Source organism: Ochotona curzoniae, unplaced genomic scaffold (assembly GCF_017591425.1).
Source record: "Ochotona curzoniae isolate NIBS_2020 unplaced genomic scaffold, NIBS_Ocur_1.0 scaffold_1852, whole genome shotgun sequence".
NCBI lineage: Eukaryota > Metazoa > Chordata > Mammalia > Lagomorpha > Ochotonidae > Ochotona > Ochotona curzoniae.
This window is the reverse complement of record NW_024467087.1, coordinates 40,229,006-40,250,774: the sequence shown is the minus strand read 5'-3', so window position 1 is coordinate 40,250,774 and position 21,769 is coordinate 40,229,006. Positions and strand designations below refer to the sequence as shown.

Genomic DNA, 21,769 nt, shown 5'->3' with positions numbered 1-21,769 from the left:
GAATGTATTGCCTGAACAAAAGTGCACTATGGTAGTATGTTGTTTTTCATCTTAAACAGAAAACCAGTGATTTGTTTCTGATGTTATAATGATTAGATGAATTATAGTAATAAATATTATTATTGCCTCAAAGTGATGTTATATTTGTGATAGTAATAAAGAAACAGCATGATTATGGGCATATGAATCAGTGATGAAATTTAAAAGCATGGGTTTGGAAGCAAAAGCCTTATCACTCCTTGATTGATAAAAATGTTGACCTAATTTTCTCATAAAATTTTAATAGTGCCATTACATACAATCCTAGTTTTACACTGGAAAAAGTTAATTGCCAATACTAGAGTATAATACAGGCTATAGATTTTTCTATGCAGTAGCAGTTCAGGGATTTGAACTGCTTCCCCAAAAGTGGTTGCAGGAAATGATATAGAATTGTAAAACTGGATGCAGTTGCAGTGTGTAGAGAACCAATTACTGACACTGCTGTGGTGAAAAAAAAAATAGGTATTATTTCAGAGCAGAGAGCTTTAAATGTGATAGCTGTCACTTAATTCCTGGGGCTTCCTAAGGGATCAGGGGTAAAGTTTCTTTTAGATTGACATTGGGGCTGAGAAGTCCTTGTTGAGCTCCTCTCTAAGTTCCTGATTGATCCTCAATAGTCATGGCCCTTCTAGATTGGCCATATCATATTCTTTAGGGAATTTTAATAGTGGCAAAACGGTCTTCAGACTTTGTGCTGGCTACATGTAGGTGATAGCTATGTTTTGCTTGGGCCTGAGGTGCCTAGGAAAGATATCCCTCAAGGTTATCCAGATAAGCAGGAACATGACGGTATTGTCTACAAGGGAGATACAATAGCTTCATGAACTTTGTCTTCCAGAAATTTGTAGGTACTTAGATGTATTACATGGGCCAGTTGGTGAGCTAATTTTAGTAAGAGCTTGATTGGCAATTTTAGGAGGTCATGGAGACTATGGGTCAAGGCAGTGTGGCTGGGAGATGATGAGAGACTAGGAGCTAATAGAATCAATCTAGCAAGTGTACTCAAAGAACTGTATATGTTTTTGGTTTCAAACTTCGTCTTTTTCTGAATTGTCTGCCATATTTTTTAGGGTGTATTTACTTGGGGGAGGGGTTTGAGTGAACTCACTGGCTATGCAATTTGGCATGGAGTAAGCACTGGACTAAAGCAATCTTTGGCACTTCCACACGTGACAATCTCGGTCCATTTAAGCACTTTGATTTATATGGTTGTCTTCTGGAAAATGTAAAGGTAGATTTATTCTTAGAAGAATAATTCTTAGAAGAAAGCAAATACCACTTTTTTTAATAAGGGAGACAGAAATAACTCACTCAAAAGACCTACATCTTTGCCTTTCTCTAATTATATGTATGTAAACAGGTGCCACTATTATACAACTTGCAGATGGTTCATATTCATTGTTTAAAGCAGTCTCAATAGTGTGCTTTCTATGGCAACCTGTTTGCAGTTGCCGTTACCTTAGGTGGTTTAAAGTAACTTCACTAAATTAAATAATCTCTAAGTTTTAACATAGTTTAGGAGAAATGCAAGTCTTGCTTTTGCCTCAATTAGTCCAAATTAGTGAATTTTTGCTATATACTTAATTCTAGTGCTGCTGTAGGTACCTGGTAAAGAAGTAATTAATGTTGCACATTAGCTAAGAAGCAGCAATTGATTTTTGGCTATTTGGCTTATCTTTTCTGTTTAAGTGCTGATATTTAATTTGTAGGGAAACCTCTAAACAGGTCTATATTTTTATGTTTATCCTCTTCCTTGAGCTAATGAAATAAGCACATTCATTGATTTCAGAATGAACTTTATTAATGTAGTTAATATGCCTTACTAATGTCATTCGATGTACTTGGATTAGTATCATTGTTGTTTATGAATCTACATTTTTTTATTTCAGTTCAAAAAAATGTTGAAACTTCAGAGGAAAAGAAGTCTATGCCTGCAAAGAAGAAACTGAAAGAATTGAGAATTTTGGATTCCAAAACAGCTCAAAATCTGTGTATGTAACATTTTCTTCATAAGGGTGGTGGAAGTGGTGATGGGAAAGGGTTGTTGAATGTATTTCACCAAAGTTGTAACTTCATTGAATGTGAGTCTTTAACATCTACTAGAAGCAAATTCTGAGCAAACATGATTTGGAATGTCTTTTTTTTTTTTGTCATTTACTCAACATGGAGACTGGATAAAATCATAATTTAGCCGTAGACAGGTCAGCCAAAACTTATGAATAATAAATGTTTGTGAGGTCTTCTTTTTTGAAAGATTTATTTTTATTAGAAAGGCAGATTTACAGAAAGGAGGAGAGACAAAGATCTTCCACCCACTGTTTCATTTCCCCAAATGGCTACAAATGGCCAGAGCTGATCCAAAGCCAGGTCTCCAACGTGGGAACAGGGTTGTAAGGACTTTGATCATCTTCCGCTGTTTTCCCAGGCCATAAGCAGGGAGCTGGATCAGAAGTGGAGTAACTGGTGCCCATATGGGATCCCAGCACTTGAAGGTGAAGGTTAGCCTGTTGAGCTATGGCACCAGCCCTTTGGGAAGTCATTATTATTAGAGATCACAGTTAAGCATCAGACACAGTTAAAGGAGTTTATTTATTTATTTGTTTGTTTTGTCTAGGGTTGGAGTGGGGATTTTAGAGTATTTGCTGATCATATTGAGGAAAACCTTTTACTGTTGTTCCTTTAGATTCTAAGTAAATGTAATGTGAAATAGTTAAACCTCTGCACGATAAAACTGGTTAGTTAATACTGACATATTAACAAACCAGTCAGCTATTAAATATGCTTTTGCTAATGTAGCTTGACAATGAAACTCATCTTCTTTTAAGAAAGCTTTAAGTGTTATTCTGACAAACTTCTTTTTTGTTGAATTCAGAATCATTTTTTTCTTGTTATTGTTTAGATTTTAAAGATACTGAAATGTATGTATTAGAAATTTCAGCACATCGGGTATTTCTAATTTTACAAAGGAAATACCATGGGAGTTAATTTTATTAAAGAATGTACTATAGAAAATAACATTCAAATCATACAACTCATCATTCTTGTGTCAGAACGTTGCTGTCTTCTGACAGTTGTGAATTTGTACATGGCTCATTTAATAGTAAATTTTCTTTATAAAGTTCTTGCTCAATACCTTTCCCATAACACAACATGATGTTAATTACTGGTTGATATCTATCAACATTTTTTTTTAAGTTTCAGTTGGGAAGGATCTCATTTGGTACTAGTAATCAGATAACATTTACATAGACAAAATTTGTTCCACTACCAATGAGGTCATAAGCTTTGTCATGAAAAAAAAGTATGTTCAGATTGTGGTGAGAACAGATCTCTATTTTAAAAACCATTTAATGGAGATTAAAGTGGAACATGCCATTAAAAATTCTTTGAGCAATTATGAGCAATTCTAGGTATAATTTGTTAGCTATTTCAATATGATGTATATCCAGTTAAGAAAAAGTTGAGAGGAGAAATCATGATTCCTTGTATGAAGTGGCTAATAGTATGCCACATTCCTGCCAGCAGGAAAGCAGAGGCAATGATGATCTGGGCACTTTCCTTTTTTTTATGTGAAAGAATTGAAAGGTCAGTAATCTACCCTTATCTGTGATGGTTGTGTTTCAAGATTTCCAGTGGACGCCTGTATTTTTTAATGTGTATGTACTATGATGAAGTTTAATTTATGAGTTAGGCATAGTGCAATATTAACTATAGCAAATACTAAAAGACCAATTATAAAAATACACTGTAATGAAAGTAACATGAATGTAGCCTCTCTTTCTCAAAATATCCTATGGTACTTCATCTTTTCTTTTGATGGTATATAATATTTAAACAAAGCCCTTTAGGGCTTCTGTTTCTCTTATCAGAATTGTTGATATAACTATTCTGGCCTCTTGGGTTCATTGTAAGTAAAATAAGAATTTCTTTAGTACTAGCAATGACTTAAAGTGACAGTGCTAGTCTGATAACAGAGATGACCAATAGCCAGGTAGCTTTTACAACATGGATGTGCTAGACACAAGAATGACTTGTGACCTGGGTTTAGCATATTAGGAAGTCCCTGAGATTTCATCACACAGTAAAAACTGAACCACGGAAGTGTTTGGCCTAGTGGTTAGAACTGATGAAAGTACCTACCTCCCACATCAGGGAGCCTGGATTTGACTCTTGTTTCTGGCTCCTGATTCCAGCCACCTGCTAATGCAGACCTTGGAAAGCAGCTGCAATCTCTTAAGCAGTTGTGTTCCTGCCACTCACACATAGGAGACTGGATTCAGTTTCTACTTCCTGGATTTGCTTCCCCCATTGCACTGCTCCCCTCACTGGCTACCATAGGCATGTGAAGAGAAAATAAAGGGATGTGAACTCTATCAAACAAGTAAATAAGATTGATAAAAATTAGAGAAAAGCAAAATATCATGTAATTTAAAACCTTTAAACATAGAAAATCTTTAAAAATTCCAACTGCATATTTTTAAGTCTTTTTATTTCTTGGTTTGTATTCTGCAGCAGACTGCAAAACTGGAAACCACGTATAAGGGGAGATCACTGAAAAATGATTGGCTGCTTTTTATTTGCATACTTTTAGCTAAGTTGTGCTGTGTGGTTGGTTTCATCTGACAATTTCCACACAAAATTATACATTGAATTAAAAGTCCAATGTGAAATAAAATCTTTAGGTTTTTATGGACTGTTTTGTACCATCCCAACCTAAAATGTAAACATAATAATGAGTTAAATTACTGAGGGTTTTATTTTGTACGGAAATCTACATGAGCTGTAAATTTTAAAGCCAGAGATAATGGGTCATTTTGCTTAGATGGTTAGAAACATCTATCACATGGAAGTAGCTTTTGTTTGTTCATAAATCTGTGAATTAAAGTTTGTGACAAAAATTATATTTTGAGTATGAAATGAATGTCAGGTATTTCTTAAGACTTTTAAATTTTTGTTGCTGTTCTATTTTTAAATATAATAAAATTTTCTTTTAGCAATATTCCTGGGATCATATCGCATGCCTTATGAAGACATAAAAAACATGATCCTGGAAGTTGATGAAGACATGCTGAGTGAGGCCTTAATTCAGGTAACTTGGATATTTTCTTTTTTGAGAGCATTTTTAGAGTTGTATCTCAATTGCTTTCTTTTCCATGGCATTATGAGAAAGTGGTCATCCATATCATGGCTAATAGAATTGGGAATGTTTAGTTGTGTTGATCTTAAGTGTTCTTACCAGGAAACCTGCATTGTGATACAGTGGGTTAAGCTGCTGCCACTGACACCAGCTTCCCCTGTTAGAACACCTGTTACCCTGTGTAGGTTCAGAACGTTCCACTTCTGATCCTGCACCTGGAAAATAGCAACTACAACAGGGTATCTGGGCCCCTGCTGCCCACCTGGGACATCTGGGACCTAGATGCAGTTCCTGGCTCCTCAGTTCCACCTATTGTAGCCACTGCTGTTGAGGGCTTTTGAGGAATGAACCTGCATATGGAAGATCTCCTTCTCTGTCTCTTTTTCTTTTTGTCACTTTGCCTTTCAAATAATTAAAATAAATCTTCTAAGAAAGAGCTCACTGCAGAAGCTTTAGGTTCTATTTTCCCCACTGTTTATTAGCTTTTATTCTTTTAAATAAAGTCTATCCATGCATATCATTATTTATCATTCACTGTACATGAAGTGATATGTATATCATCATCTCATTAAATGCATAAAGCAGTGATTATTTTTATTTTATGGATGAAAACACAATTTAAGAGGCTAAATAGGTTGTTCTGGATTAAGGGTTAAGTGATAGAGTTGTCTTTTGTTGGGTACCACAAGTTTCCTGGCGATTAAGCCAACGACCTTATGTATTTATTACTTCATTGACCTTAGGATAATTCTGTGATATAACTGTTATATGCATTTTTAAAACCAGAAAACTGAGGCTTAGAGTTATTGCTTAATGGTACAGGCTTTCAATTAGTAGATGGGCTGACCTGAGATTCAAAACAAGGTCTGTGTGGGCTCTTAATACATTATGATATTCTGCCTCCCATGGGTAAGCAAGTTTAGTTTTCTAAAACTCTGCTTTCTCATCTGTCGTTGCAGGGCCATTGTCAGGAATAGGCCACATAAAATGCTCTGTACAGTCAAGCACTATATAGAAATGTTTTAATTCTAGCTATGTATGGCCCTGAGTGTCTCTCTCTTTCTCTTTCTCCTTCCCTTCCTTCCCCTTTCTCTCTCTCCCTCTCTCTCTCATTCTTTCTGTAATTCCACCTTTCAAATAAATAAATAAATGCTTTATTTTTTTTTAAAGAGCAATAAAACAAGATGTAATCATGATGTGTTTCTAGGGGAGGGTTATTTTGACTTATTTGATATCTTCAAAGTTACTCATTTGGAAAGGCAAGGAAGAAAACGTGAGCAAGAAAGTGAGTGTATATATGCAGCTCTTTGTTCTCCGGTTCATTCATCAATTGCCTGCAATAACTGGGCCTGGGCTGCACTAGACCTGGGAGTGAGCAGCTCTACTAAATCTAAGTCTGTCACCTGGGTGTTGCGAATCGAACTAATTCCTGCATGATTGCTGCCTTCTACAGTGCTTTATTCTTCTGAAGATGCCATCAGGAGCTAGGGCAATTAGTTGAACCCACATACTGTGATGTGGGACATTGGCATTTTAACAGATATTGCTAGGCCAAGCGCCCACACTTGCCATTTTTTTTTATAAAAAACAAACAAACAAACAAATATTTTATTTAGGGCTTGCATCTAATGTGGACACCAGTTCATGTTCCGGTTGCTCTGTGTCTGCTCTAGCCCCCTGCTTATGGCATAGGAAAGCAGTGGAGGGTGGCCCAGATCCTTTTGCCCCTGCACTCACGTGGAGGACTTGGAGAAAGTCCTTTTTACTCCTGAATTGGGATCATCAGCTCTTGCCATTGGAAGCCATTTGAGGAATGAACCAGTGAATACATTTATTTTAACAAGATACTGAGTCCTTTACAATCAGTAATTTTGTAATTTTGCCATATTGTGCTCAGATTGTTTCTAAATCTCAGAGAACCTGTGTGTACTATTTGATTGTGACATGTCTCTCCAAATGTTCTTTGGAGTTATAGGCTTATGTCACATATTTTCCCACTTATATATTTGAAATCTAGGCATGATTTTTTTGTGAGATTGAAGTTTATTGAGTTTATACAGGCTCTTTGCTATCATGCTGTAGCTATATCAATAAAAGCCATACTTTAATAAGAAATCGCAATGTGAAAAGACCATTAAAGAAAAGAAAAAACTTAGTGCACCAAACTGATGTATAGTTCTCTGAAATTAAATGAAGGATTGATCAAGTGAGGGAACTTGAAAGAAGCTCAAAAAAATTGAAATTAAAGGATTACTTTATTTTGGTATAAATTATTTTTAATTCATATGCAATTTTTTTGTAATATCAATTGCTATCAACTTATTGAAGATGCCTATTTATCCTATCCTTATTAGTCCATAGATTGTTCACACAGTAAAAAGGCATGAAGTTTCCCTCTTCCTTCCAGTTGGAGCCTTTAGTTTTAAAATACTGCATGGTAAATTAACCTGTAATGCTACTCTAAGCGAAGCTTTCTAATCTTTTCTATGTAATAAAATTATAGTATAATAGAACTGTAGTTTGAAGAGTTAATCAATATAGTCATTATTTTACCTTTAAAACAGGATAGATTTTCTTTCATATGTTTCAGTAAATAAAAAAAAAAGTATATACATGTGTGGAATGGTACTTGTACTTTGTTAGTTACTTGATGGTAATATTCCAAATATTTATTACAGTTATATTTTCAAGTCTTCATGGAATGTAGAACAGGCAGAGATTCTCACCTTAGGAATGTTACTTGCATACAACAAGCTTTTAAAATATTTCTACAGCAATATATTACCTGGGTTATTTTTAGGTCTTATTTTATTATGTAAAAAATGTGTCTTTGTTTCCCTGTTTAAATTGGATAAATCTAGTCCAGTTGGGAAGCATGGATTGCTTAAAATTTGGAGTTGACAATAAATTATATCTCAATGCTTGGATTTGCTGGCTTTAATTTTCTCCATTTTGTGGACAAAACCAGTGCTTATAAAATTGCATTGTGATGCCAAATCTTGGCTTGTTCTCTGGGAGGGTGTATGAAGGAGAATCGCAAGGTATAAATCCTGCTACTCTGTGCTTCTGTATATTTTCTCAGTGCTATGTATGAGCTGACCTGGACCTATCTCTTTTCATTCTGTTTTTTTTAAAATCTATCTTCCCTATTGTAAGTCTTTTTTCCCCTTTGTTTTTCTCATTTCCCCTCTCTCACTTACTCACTCACTATCTTTCTCCTGCTGTTTTACTCCTTTGCCCCTTCAGTTTTGCGCCTTCTATTTTCTAGGGACTTTAAAAATGCCATGTTTTATGCTTCACAGTGTCCAATTCTCTATATTTTTTTCTCTACCTTGCTCAATCAAAACTTACTTTCTTAGTTCTGCTTATAGGAAGAAAACACTTTAATATGCATAATTGAAATTGTGCTACTTGGGTATGTTGCACAAATGATAAACAACTCATATGAATTAATAAGGTAAATATTGCTTCTATTCAGACAGATCAAATATTAAGCATTTCTGTTAAGTTAGGCTTTTCCTGTACCAAAAGAATTAATATGAGTTTCCAACCTCCAAAGACCAGTTCCCTTTTTTGGGAGAGAAGACTGGAATAACCAGAACCTATTTACCATTCCCATCCCAGAAATATTTGCTTTAGTGATGGATAAGTAACATGAATTTGCCATTCATATGACTTGTTTACCATTTATATCTAATTATCATGTAATACATCGATAATGCATAGCACTAAATATGTATCATTAGTTCATCCGTGGGGCCGGGGCAAAAGGAGCTTCCTGCAGGATGGTGGCTGCAGGGGGTTCCCCAGCCAGGCTGCATACAATGCTAAGGACTTAGGCAGCAGTGACCAAGTCCTTGCCTTTAGGAGGCCAGTGTGCCTATTTGGTGCATGGCTCTGCCTGGTGGCCACCCCGTGGCAAGCTCTGGGGTTTTTAGGGTATGTAATTGCTGCCTAAGGACATCCATGGATAAGCCCAGTGTGAGTGTAGGTAAGGGATGAATCCTGGGTGATTCCCAGCAATGGGGTCATGAAACTTTCTGACAAGTATGGGGACTGAGAGCTGGTGGTTTGGAGGAGAGAATCCCTAAGATCTATTTGGGCCAGACTGATTCACCAGCCCACATGTGAATCCTGAGATGGGCTGTTAGCGTAGAGTATCACTGACTGCTACACACCAGTCCCCATGAAAGCTATGGCTGCGGGCCTGTCCAGCAGGGTTAGGTACCAGCACCTGACTGGTGGAACAGTGGATGGGTCACACTTGGCAGGTTCAAGACACTAACCGGCAGGCAGGAGAACCAGGTCTGGGGATAGATTCTGTGGGGGAAGTGTGGGCCCAACCCTGTGGAAATACAAGTCCTGCAGATTAACACATGAGCTCCAGTGGAGATGGGCTGAGCTAGGTATGACCATGGAACCTGCCGTCACTTACGGGTAAAGGAACCGACAACAGTCTGGGCATGTCAATGTAGTAGCCCCTAAATGTGCACCCTAAAACAGGATGTGGGGTGGGCCAAGCAGCAATTGGAAGGGGGCAGACCAGGCAGGGCTGAGCAAACCTTAACTCACAAGGGAGAACAGAAATGGAGACGGAAAACAGGTCATGCCGAGCTAGGCTCTTGCACCGACTGGTCTGCTTGAGCCAGGGATACTAGGCCACAGCATCAAAGGCAAAGGCTGAGACACGTGAGCCACTAAGCAGATTGGGTCAGAGCAACCACTGGCATGTGTATAATCTAGAGCTGGAAATAGACCTGGCTGAGGGGCTATGAAAGTACACCCTTGCTGGGTTGGGGTTCCCATGGGAGAGTGTGGGGGCTGGACTGGAGGCTGCACTCTGGTCTGGATGTGGCTGCACACCTAACCAGGCTACACTCCAGCACCATCTGGTGCTCTGGAGAATCTGGGTAGATGTAGGATGGACTAGGCTAGGTCTCTACCCCTACTGAGCCATGTGTGAGCAGTGTCTGGGTATTGATGAGCCTTGGCTGGGCTGAAACATCCAACAGTAAAAATAGGAATGGATTGAAGGTCAGCAAGGAAACGCCACTGTTACTGTCAGGACAGGAGGTAGACTAAGTAGGGCTGGCCCATGGACCCACCAGTATGCGCATGGGCAGAGGTTGTGATGGAGGAGCTTGGGCAACTCCTCTGTCGGGACACAGTCCCTGCAGGTGAGCCTAAGAACCACAATAGGGAGCAACCCAGACCAGGTCAGAGAAAAATATCCACCAGCATACATTTGGCTTAGGTTGAAGGCAAACTAGGCTAAACCCATTCACATCGCCTACTGGTGAATCCCAGCACTAGAACAGAGTGTGGGTCATGCCAGGATCAGTCACAACATGTACCAGTGCACGTGATGGAAAGCCAAAGTGAGGTAAGCCATACCAGATGTGGCCGCAGCACCCATCCAGCATACATAAGAACCAGGGAGGGAGGGGGCAAATCTGTCAGGGGGAATATGGGATCCCCTGCTGGACAGCCACTTCCACTGGAGAGCATGAGTTGCCAGATCAGGCAGGGCTACAACACCTGTGGTCCTCATGTGAGCTAGATCAGGGAAAAGCCAGGTTGGGCTGACTGTTCCTTCTGGTGTAAGCATAAATTAGAGTGGGTGACAGTTGGTTGGACTTTGCTACAGCATCAGCTGGCAGAGGCTGACACTGGGGACTAAACCTAAGTTAAACTCCAGAACCACCTGGAGAGTGCATAATCAGGGAGTGGGAGTGATCTAATAGAGAAATAGTGGGCACCTCCATCTTGGGTTACCACTTTCACTGGAGAGCACGAAAACCAGGACAGGGGCAGGGGTGGCTAGACAGAAAGGCACCTGCCAGTATGCATACTGACTGGATAGCAGGGCTGGTTGGGTTGAACTAGGCTTCAATGCCCATTGACATGTCTGAGAGCTAAAAGGGATGTAGGATAGACTGAAAATACTGTGGTATGTAGTGGCAAACATGGGAGCCGTGGTAGGGGGCAGGCCTGGTAGGGGTTATGGGGAGTCTCCCTGACTAGGCTGCTGCTCCCACTGTTTTATGAGAGGGCCGAGTATGAAGTGGGCAGAATTGGGCTAGACTGCAACACCCAGTAGTTTGTGTGGAAGACAGAGCTGAAAACAGAAAAGACCCACCAATTGCAACAACTAGTGTGTGCATAAGCTGACTGGGGCAATGGATGGTGCCAGACCCTGTACTGGCAAGCACACACAAGTCAGGTCTGGGTTCACCTCAGACAAAGTTTCTTTGGAGATTCTTCCAACTGAACTGCTGATCTCAGAACTTAAACCCTGAAGAGACTATGTCAGCCAGAGGATTCTGAATAGATTTCATTGTACTTGGAGTGGCGAGACTGGCAGCAATTCAGAACTGTTGAACTATTAAAACTACATGAGCAGGACCCTTGGAGTGTGCCTCACATCGGGGACCTGGGACGGGTGGGAGGCTGGGTGGGGCTTTTCCCTTTGTTTCTCTCCTGACCCCAGATACAGAAAAAAAAAATATATTAATTTGGAAACAATGGTCTTACCCACTTTCCTGTAACTCTTGACCCTTTGTGCCCTAGTCAACTATATGAGGTTACTAATATATATATATTATTATATATATATAACAAGAGAAGTTCCAAACAAAAATATAGAAACAGTTGATGAGTTTTGTTGATAAGGTCAATACCTCCTCCCTTATCCTATATGACCCTTGGTGTGTTAAGTCTGATGCCAGTAGTAAACTTCGACTTTCAACCATCAAAAAAAAATATGCATCATCGAAATAACTTTCTTGTAAGTTCATTTTATTACAGTGTGCTAAACTTCATCCATGCAAAATCATTTTTTGCTGCTAATATTGCATGGCTATTTCATTATAACAACAACAATAATGAAAGCTGCATCACTCCCAACAACTGGAATGTACACCAGTATTATCTTTCTTAGTGTGAGTCAATAGGCTTATCCATGCAAACCACTAATAGATTTTAGTAATTTGGCAGGGTAAGTGCATTAGTAGAGAAAATCTTTATTTGATCAGTAAGATCAAGCTCAAATTTTAAGATAATTATGAAAAATACTAATAGATTTTTTTGATATAAAATGTCAAATCTTAAAATTGAAAATGAATTCATTATGTAGGAAAAATTGAACTGTCCTAAAACATAGAAACATATACGAATATTTAAAAGTTTATATACCCTGAGGAGACTTTAATACATGTAATTATAAATTGCTTCCAACAAATGTGCACTAAATTTAGTTGATGCTTATTATGCTAGGTTTGGAAATCTGATTCAGCATCATTTACTTTGATCTATTGAGAAAAAAATTTAAGACTGGTCATTGTTTTTAGGATTTCAGTGGTAAAAAGAAAATATTTGTAGACCGTCTTATAGAACATTAATAAACTCAGAGTTTCAAAATAGTGATCCACATATTTTGCGATAAAGGAAAGCATGCTCTAGTTAGGCTCACTGGAGTGTACAAATAATTTTTAAATTCTGAGAAAAAAACATTTTGTAGATAATTTTTGCTCCAAGTCAGAATGTATATGTGAATAAAAGATGATCCATGTATGGTGTAGTGTATTGTTGTTTATGATGATTTACAAAGATGTGGTGGAGCAGGGATTAAGAATCAAGAAATCAATAATCTCTTTTGAAAGCTATGGAGAGAACTCAAGAAACATCGAAGTTAGATGTGAAAAATATTACATCTTCATTTTTCATTAACCTCTAATCAATATTCAGTATTTCCTTTAATTAACTATGCAAGTACCAGACCAAAATTGTATTAATAGTATCACTAAACGTGACACTAATAGGAAAAATACACATTTTTTATCCTGTTGCAGTTGCGCAGATATCTTGAAGTGTTGTTTATCCTCATTATTACTTCAAAATTATGACAGTAGAACTACTTATATCTTAGTTTTAAATGTTCTGATCAAGAAGCACATCCCTTATGTCACAATTTATTTTTGTAAATATCTACATAACTCAGTATATTTATTTTCTTTTATGATCCTTTGTGTCTGAGAAGGGACCTAAAAGCTTATGCAGAAGCTTTGCGTGGAGAAATAAAGAAGACTTGAACATTGTATAGAGTCTTAGAGAAGGGAGTTGCAGGGTTGGGATTAAAATAGCCATTCTTGAAGTGATATTTGTTCTTGATATTGACACACTAGTGGCCTTCAATTCAGATTGGGGTTAGAGAAAAGAATTTTGGAGAAAGGCTTGAGGCATATACAGTATACAGGGTAATGTTTTCATTATTCTGATATAGCCCAAGAGTATTTGGGTGGCAATAGGAAAGATGGTATTGATTGTGGTTGTATTGTACAGGCATAAACACTGCAAACTAACTCAGAATCATTCTTTTTTATCTCTTCCCTTTTTCTTGCTCTCAAATACATTCTCTTGACCTTTAAAATGGTTAAATAGTAGATTTCTAATGTTATACACTCTCCAACTAATATCAGAACCTATCTGCTCTTACTGCCTTTTACCTGCACTCTGACTCATTATTAGCCCTATAAGCACCAGATCTTTGATCCTTAGAAGACAACTTGAATGTTAAATTGTTGAGTTTAGAATGGTCCAATTGTTTGCTTAGGAAAGTTACCTTATCTGCAGTATTCCAAAGGGCTTGATGTGAAGAGGCTAAACATAGGAGACAACTGAAATTTTAAGCATAAGGTATAATAGATACCTAAAATATATCAGGGGTAGGATAAAAGTGGAAGATAGGTAAATAAGAAGTTAAATTAAGATTCATAAAAAGTCTTAGTAATAAGGACTTTGATTATACCACTGACAAAAAGAGGCAAATTATGATGGAGAGAAAATACCTCCACTAGAGAAGGGAAGACTTTATTTTAAAGATTTATTTGCTAATTTCGAAGAGTTAGAAGGAAAGGTCTCACAGGCTAGTGTTAGCCCAGGCTGAATCAAGGAGCCGGGAGTTCCCATCTAGGTCTCCTCACATGGATGGCAAAGACTGTGTTTCTGGAAACCACATGGATTAAGAACAGGGATAATAGTAAATCAATCAGACAAAAAGAAATTCACATATCAGAGAGAGGGCTTGGGTACTAGTCAGATGTCACAGAAGCTGACACAGGGAATTTTAGTGGTGTGATAAATAAAAGAGAACAGAGAAAAACAGTATCTTTTATTCTATACTGTTTCTTAAACATGTTTTTTTTCCATTTTAATCGTTTTTATGACATTCTTTAGTTTACTTTATTAGTCAAAGGTTTCATGACTCCATTAATAGAGTTCAACAAATACAAAGAAAAAAGACAATTGTCAGTAGGAAAATAGGCAGAGGCTATGACTATCTCTTTTGACACCCCAATTGAAATGTTTAGGTAGTTATTCCAGTACTCCCTCCCTTACTTTTCTTCTCCCTCTCCCTTGCTTTCATTTAAAGTTAATTCCTTCTTTAATAAACAGGCCTAAATGCTTCTTAATAATACCTCATGTAAAATATAGGTCTTTTCTACTTGAAATCTACAAAAATTCCTCTGGGGATGTTTCTCTGTAATATTGCAATACGTCCATTGGAGATATGCCAGCTTGCTTTCCTGCCCTTTGGTCTACCCCAATAATTGTCATATAAGTTAGTTGTGTTGCTGTTCTTTTATATCCATTTTAATATCTTGCACTGTACCCAATGTGTTTAGGATCTATACGTTGTTACAGTTTTTTTTGTTTTCCAAATGTGATTTTAAGTCTCAAAACACATAATGTGATCTATATAACTGATTATTCAATAGTGACAAAATCATTAAATGAAGTCAACGTCATGCCATCCACTCTGCTAATTCCAGGCAATGCAACACCTTAGCCATGAAAGACTGATGGAAATCTATTGATTCTGCAATGAGAAAAGATTCTCCAACTTCCTTCAATTAGCCAGTTCTACAATGTAATTATTCTTGCAGTCAGGAAGTTCATGCATGTGTAATAGTAGAGCTCATTTTTGTTTCGTTAATCAGTCTTTGTAATCATTGATCTATTTATGTGGCTATTGACCATCTGGATTTTATGCAAGCTTGTGAGTCTGCCATGTGTTTGCGCACGTCACAAAGGTTGACGACTTTAGAAGACTACAAACACATCAATTAAGGCCATAATGACATTAATTTTGTACAACTTGAAAACATTTTTCTCTTAAATAATATCCTGTGTTTACTATGTTAATTTTCATGATTCTTTAGGGAATATGAAACATTAGCAATGACAGTGATAATCATAAAGCATTTCAATCCCATTTTTTATAGTACAATTGCAATCTAAAAATGCTTTTATCCATGATCTTACTATTCTTTTAGCTTTTTAAAAATTGATTTTGCATTTTATTTAAGGTGAGTTACACATACATATGCATACACACTTCACTGTACACACTGAGAGTGAGAGACATTGATTTTGATTGCTTCCATCTGCTGGTTCTTCCCACCAAACACCCACAGTAGCCAGGGCTGGAAGGACCAGATCAAAGGAACCTGGGGCTACATCTGAATGTCTCAAGCACTTGAGCCATTTTCCATTCCCTCCCATGAGTTATTGGAAGGAAACTGGACTGGAAACACAGTTGTCAGCAATTGAAACTGCACTCTGATAGGGGATAGAGTTGCCCAAATCACCAGCCTAGCCTGGTATGCCTGACAATACTGGCTCTCTTTTGAATCCTTTGCTTGTAATCAATTAGTTGAGTTTTATATATCTATATCTATATCTATATCTATATCTATATCTATATCTATATCTATATCTATATCTATATCTATATCTATATCTATATCTATATCTATCTATATCTCACTCAATATATATATATGGAATTGTATATTGTATATATGAAATATTGTAGATTGTATATATATATACACAATTGAATATATATGGAGTAGATATATTCCATAATAATGAATATATGGGGCAGAGCAGGAATTCCCTAGCAATTGTCAATCTTGAAACTACCTTCTTTTTCCATATGTAACTTCTAAGACTCTTAATTGAAAATGAGAACTAAGGTTATAACCCTATTCTAACTTGTAGTTGTGAGACTCCCTTAAGTCAAAATACAGCAAACCCTCAACCTAAGAGACATGGAGTCAGAAAATTCAGACTTCAATGTCCTCTATGGAATTAACCATGAGACATGGAGAGCAATGTTTTTTGATTTTCTTTCCTTTCTTTTTTTTTTGAACCTGCTAATGTCCTTGTTGCCTTTGTAGCAGATAAATTTGATTTGAGTTAAAAGATTAGTGACTAGTCAAATATTTAACAAATTTAATATTTTGCATATCATCTGTAAAGCTACTTCCTTACTGTTGTACACATGGAGTAAATCTTTATGTATCATATTTTTCCCAAAATTCTATTGTAATTGTATGTCTTCAATGTAAATTAGAAATATACTTTGTCATCAAATCTACTAAAACACAATTTTATATAAGGTATATTTCACATACTATAGTATACACTGAATATAATATAGATGTTGCATAATAGTATTTTAATGAATCTCTTCAAAATACTTTAGAGAGACAGTCAAAATGGAATACAAGGGAAGATTTAAATCTTTTTCTTAAGCTTGGTAGTAAGCACTAAGGTTCATTGCCATGTATGCATTTTATGTTATAACTATTATATACTAAAGCAAAAAGTAAATATATTGCAGGCACTGAAAGAGTTCCTTAACTATGGCACTATTGACATTTTAGGAAACTTTTTTGTGCAATTCCATCTCGCATATCATAGGAGATTCTATTGGCACCCCTGGCCTGTGCTTACTAGTTGTAGCTCCTACCACCAGCTGTGACAATCAAAAATGCTTCCAAAGTTGAACAAATGTTTTCTGGGGCACAAAAATTCTCTGCTTAAGAATGATTGTCTTGAAAATTATCATTATTTCTAAAATATAAATTGGGTCTACAAAAACTTCATGGAAAATATATACATAGATTTAAAAAAAAATTTAAGGCAAATTTTTCTTTAAATTAATTTTTTTCAAAAGCTTTTTGAGTTGTCCTTACTAGTAAGGTTTCAGAATTTAATAGACATCCATTCATTTGCTTTTATTTTTCATGTCCGTTACGAACTTCATGACAAATTTCAGATACTTGATTGGTATAAGCTTAAAAAAAAAGACCAGAAAAGAATTTCATATGTTTAAAAAAACAAACTTAATTTTCAGGAATATAAGTACTCTTGCCAAGCATTTATTCTGATAAAATGCAATTCTATTAAACTGCAGCTTTCCTCAGTCAAGTATTAAAATTACAAGCCATACTTATCTTCAACTGTTAAGAAAGTCAGTGATGAGTTGACTGGTTTTCTTTTTTGACACAGTGTTTGCTTTTTTGATCTACTTTACAAAGTAAGTCTTGGACAATTTACAGCATTTTTGAAAAAAAACATTTTAATGTGTTATTTGGGTAAGGTAAACAATATTATTTCACTAATTTGAGAACCTAAGTATTTGAAATTCATTTTATTGATTTTTTAACCCACATGGTTTTCCCTGCTGTAGTATGCAGGCAAATGGGAAATGGGGGAAGTTACATTTTAATAAGCATAACCAAAAATTATTGATTAAGTATGTTCTAGTATATCTTTTGTTGGAGATCAGAGTAGAAGTTAAATTATCCTTAAAATATCTTTTTCCAGGATGAGGCATTAAAAATGACTTCACATTCTTTTTGCTGTGAATATATATATAAATGTAGTTAGGTGACAGGACGTATTTAATTTGACTTAGTGTGATATAAGGGTCATTGAATTCTGTTTCTGCCTAATATATAACACTTTAGTAAAATGAAATAATATTTCAACTAAAAACAATACTATTTTATTTTATTCCAAATGAAAGATTCAGAGTGATAGAACTATTTAATGAAATGTAGTCTTTCAGCATTGTGGGAAAAATAAGACTAAATATTTTGGCCTTCATTTCGTATCTTTTTCTTCAAAGTATATAGCTGAACAGAGTGAAAAATTAGTCATTAAAAGTTACAGTAAAAATTAAAGTATAAGTAAATAAGGTATGTACTTTTCTTCCTTGAATGCCAAGGACTAATTGCCATATTGTCTCATTGTAGTTTCTATCCTTCAGTGATTTACACTTAAAATGCTACTCAGTGTAGCAGCGGGGGTGGTGGGCTGGTGGAAGGAATATCATGGTCTTGGTTTTATTCACTTATTCCCTGTAGGATTTTGATGTAAGTTACTTTGCTTCTTTAATCCTAAATTTCTGGCCAAACAAATGAGGAAATGCATGCTTAGCAAACTGATTTACTATAAAAATTAGATAGAAACATATTTTTAAACTCTTAGAAACTATAAAATATTAAGCAAAGAAAAATATAGATGAGCATGTTGAGTATCTGTTTAGCCCTTATCCCTCACCTTTGCTAACCATTTATCTTAAATACCTGTCCATTCCAACATTCGATTATCAGTTGAACACCCTAAATAAGACTCATATCCTTATACCGTCTCCCTACTTTTGTAATTTTCTGCCATATTGTCTTCCCTTCTCACATCCTTGACACTGTCTGATACTCATCCAAATGTAGGAATTGTACTCATACTTTATTGGAGATCTGTCAGATCGAATTTTCCATTTACACTGGACTGGACTAATCTTATCTTTTTAGTAATTTTACTACCATTGTTTCCTAACTGGTCCTTTTTTTTTCTCTAGAACTGTTTCAGTCTAGTGTATCTTATTTTATCTTTAGGTTTCCGTTTTCTCTGAAAATTCATTGCCTTCCTTACATTGCAGTAGCAATGATTACCACCAATTTTAAGTGCTGCAATGATTAACTATCTCAAAGATTTGATGAATTTATCAATGTCTTAATATTGAATTATCTATCCAACTTGCCTTTTAAAAGAGATTTATTTATTTTTATTGGAAAGTCAGATTAGCAGAGAGAAGGAGAGACAGAGGGAAAAACCTTTCATCCCCTGGTTCACTTCCCAAGTGGCCGCAACAGCCAGAGCTGAGCTGATCTGAAGCCAGGAGGAGCTTATTCCAGTCTTCCATATGGGTGCAGGGTCCCAAGGCTTTGGGCCGTTCTCTACTGCTTTCCTCAGCCAAAGCAGGGAGGTGGAATGCAGCTGGAGCAAGCAGGGTACAAACTGACACCCCTAGGGAATCCTGGCACACGCAAGCCAAGGACTTTAGCCACTAGGCGACCACACTAGGTCCTTGACTTTGTTTTCATTCATCTCTTCATATGTGACCTCATATGTTTTAAGTGTCCTTTATATTTTTGAAAATTTGACTGAAAGTCATCCTCTAGTAGAAGTGCTCCCTACTTTTTTCTACCAGTCTGAACAGTCTCCTTTACTCAGCATCTCCTTTCTAGTTTATAATTCGTAAGTTTTTCAAATGCTTTTGAAAATGGATTTCATATACGATGCCAACCATCTGAACCATATAAACATTATTTGCTTTGATCATTCTTTTTAACTTTCAGTTAAATGATGATAGTGCCTCATTTTATGTGATAACTGGTGTTATTTGGTGCTAATTATTTTTTGTTTCAGTGAACATGCAATGTTTGCAAATTTTATGTATACCACGGTTATAGTGTAATATATAGTATAATACAGTAAAGTGAAATCTGTATGTGGTACATAATATACTATATATAGTGTAGTACAATATATATAGAGTATAGTGCAGTTATTTCAACACACACACACATATATATACATATATGATATGAATTGATAAAAATGTCAGAGAATTAGCTTTTCTATTTTCTTTTCTTCACGCTTGAAGCATACCAGCTCCAGGTTATATTTTAAATGTATTGTTTTTAACCTGTGTGTCTGTTAATCCATTCAAGTTCATAGTGAAGCAATAAGCAGTTCATTCTTAGCTTAGTGTCACACTTATGAATTTCATTAGCTTTGCTATTAAGATCTCTTATCTCATGGTTTTCTGGAAATTACAAGAACCATCCCAACTTCCCTTAATGAACAAACCAAACTATATGAAAGTAGGAATGAGAATTTCATATAAAATGGCAACATTATTTATACAAGCACAGAGTCATCATAAGTTCTGGGCTTTTCTGCTGTCCATAAATATTTTGGTCACACATGAATTCTGTGAAAATTCTTATGCATAGAGTCAAAACCCATACCCATCTACATGGATTCCCTGTACTGCAGATGTATATTATGGATGGCATGATTCACTCAAGGGAATATTTCTGGGACCCTTTTGCCTAAGTGCATGAGTTGTGTTTTGCAATAAATCCAGAGGGAACAACTGCTGTATTGTTTATTAAGGATCAGTATTTCATATAGTTATAATAAAAGTAAATTGATTTCTTCCATACAATTTATGTTACTGAAGAGGTCATTAAAAATAGGGAAGCTTTTGTTATTGGGTACCCTAAATGCATGAAGACCATTTGAAGTATCTGTAAGACAATAGATACTAACCAGGACATAAATAATGTAAATGTGTACTTCCCTGTATAAGACAGGAAATTATAGAGGAATAGAAAAAGGTTCAGCCTGCTAAAATGGAACTTGGCAATATTTAGCAGTCCTCTTAAGTCCTGAACACATAGATTTGCTTATCTGATGTTCTGTCCAGGTCTGCATAGAAGGGCCAACATGTCAAGTCTCAGTAACAAGATAGGGCCTATGAGGAGGGGTTTGAACTGTCTGGGCATTTCATTCCATGTCTGCAAGCCCGGGTTTGATTCTCAACTCTGGCTCCAGACTCCAGCTTCCTAATGGCATGGATCATATAAGATGACTGAAGCAATTTAGTCCTGTTGTAATGTGTGAAAGCTAGATTTCATTACCTTCTCCTGCCTTTGGCTCAGCCTATTCCAGTCATTTTAAGCATTTGAAGGATTAAACCAATTAATTGGATTGTGCTTTCTCTGTTGGTATCTCTCTCTCTCTCGCTCTCTTCCCTCCCTCCCTCCTTCCTTCTCTCTCTTTCTTTCTCTCCATACCTCTCCTCCTTCCCTCTTTCCCTTTCTCTCCCCTTCTCTCTCCCTCTCTACCTGTATATCTTGCCCAAATAAATTTTTGAAAAACATATGCAGAGAATCGGTAAGTTATTAATAAATTTGAGTAGTCATGCAGCCATAACTACTTGGTCTAAAACTACATGTGAAGTCAGGCCAATGTGTTACAAAGCAACAAACTTGACTTAACAAATATAAAAGCATTCATGGGATAACATGTATTTGACCATTCTATACTGATATATTGTTTTATGTATGTGAATTTTATTTTCACCTAATTTGGCATTAATGTGTATGCCAGAGCCTTTCTATCTATTCCTTTGCTTTCCATTTGGAGGTAAAATGGTGGACATGTTTGTTTGATGGAAATTTATCAATAAACATGAACATGTCTATTTCCAATTGAGAAAATGGTCAATTTTGAGAACTCTGTTAAAAAAGTATGTTAACTTTGATACCTATTAGGAACTCAATTCCCCAGACCAAGAATACTTCTCTAGGATACTTACATAATTTGAACTTTGCTTCTAGGGGAATATATTTGTAACAAAACTAGATTTGTAATTTGCTGTAG

At 36.2% G+C, this 21,769-nt stretch overlaps 1 protein-coding gene across 6 annotated transcripts in view; it reads left to right on the top strand.

Annotated features, from left to right (window-relative positions):
* Positions 1–21,769, top strand: part of DIAPH2 (diaphanous related formin 2) — an 830,745-nt gene that overhangs the window by 338,402 nt on the left and 470,574 nt on the right. For all 6 annotated transcript variants that reach the window (XM_040999826.1, XM_040999825.1, XM_040999824.1 and 3 more), the window contains 2 exons: positions 1,932–2,033; positions 5,037–5,131. In XM_040999826.1, coding sequence (XP_040855760.1) covers positions 1,932–2,033; positions 5,037–5,131 — 197 coding nt within the window. The remainder of the gene's footprint in view (positions 1–1,931; positions 2,034–5,036; positions 5,132–21,769) is intronic.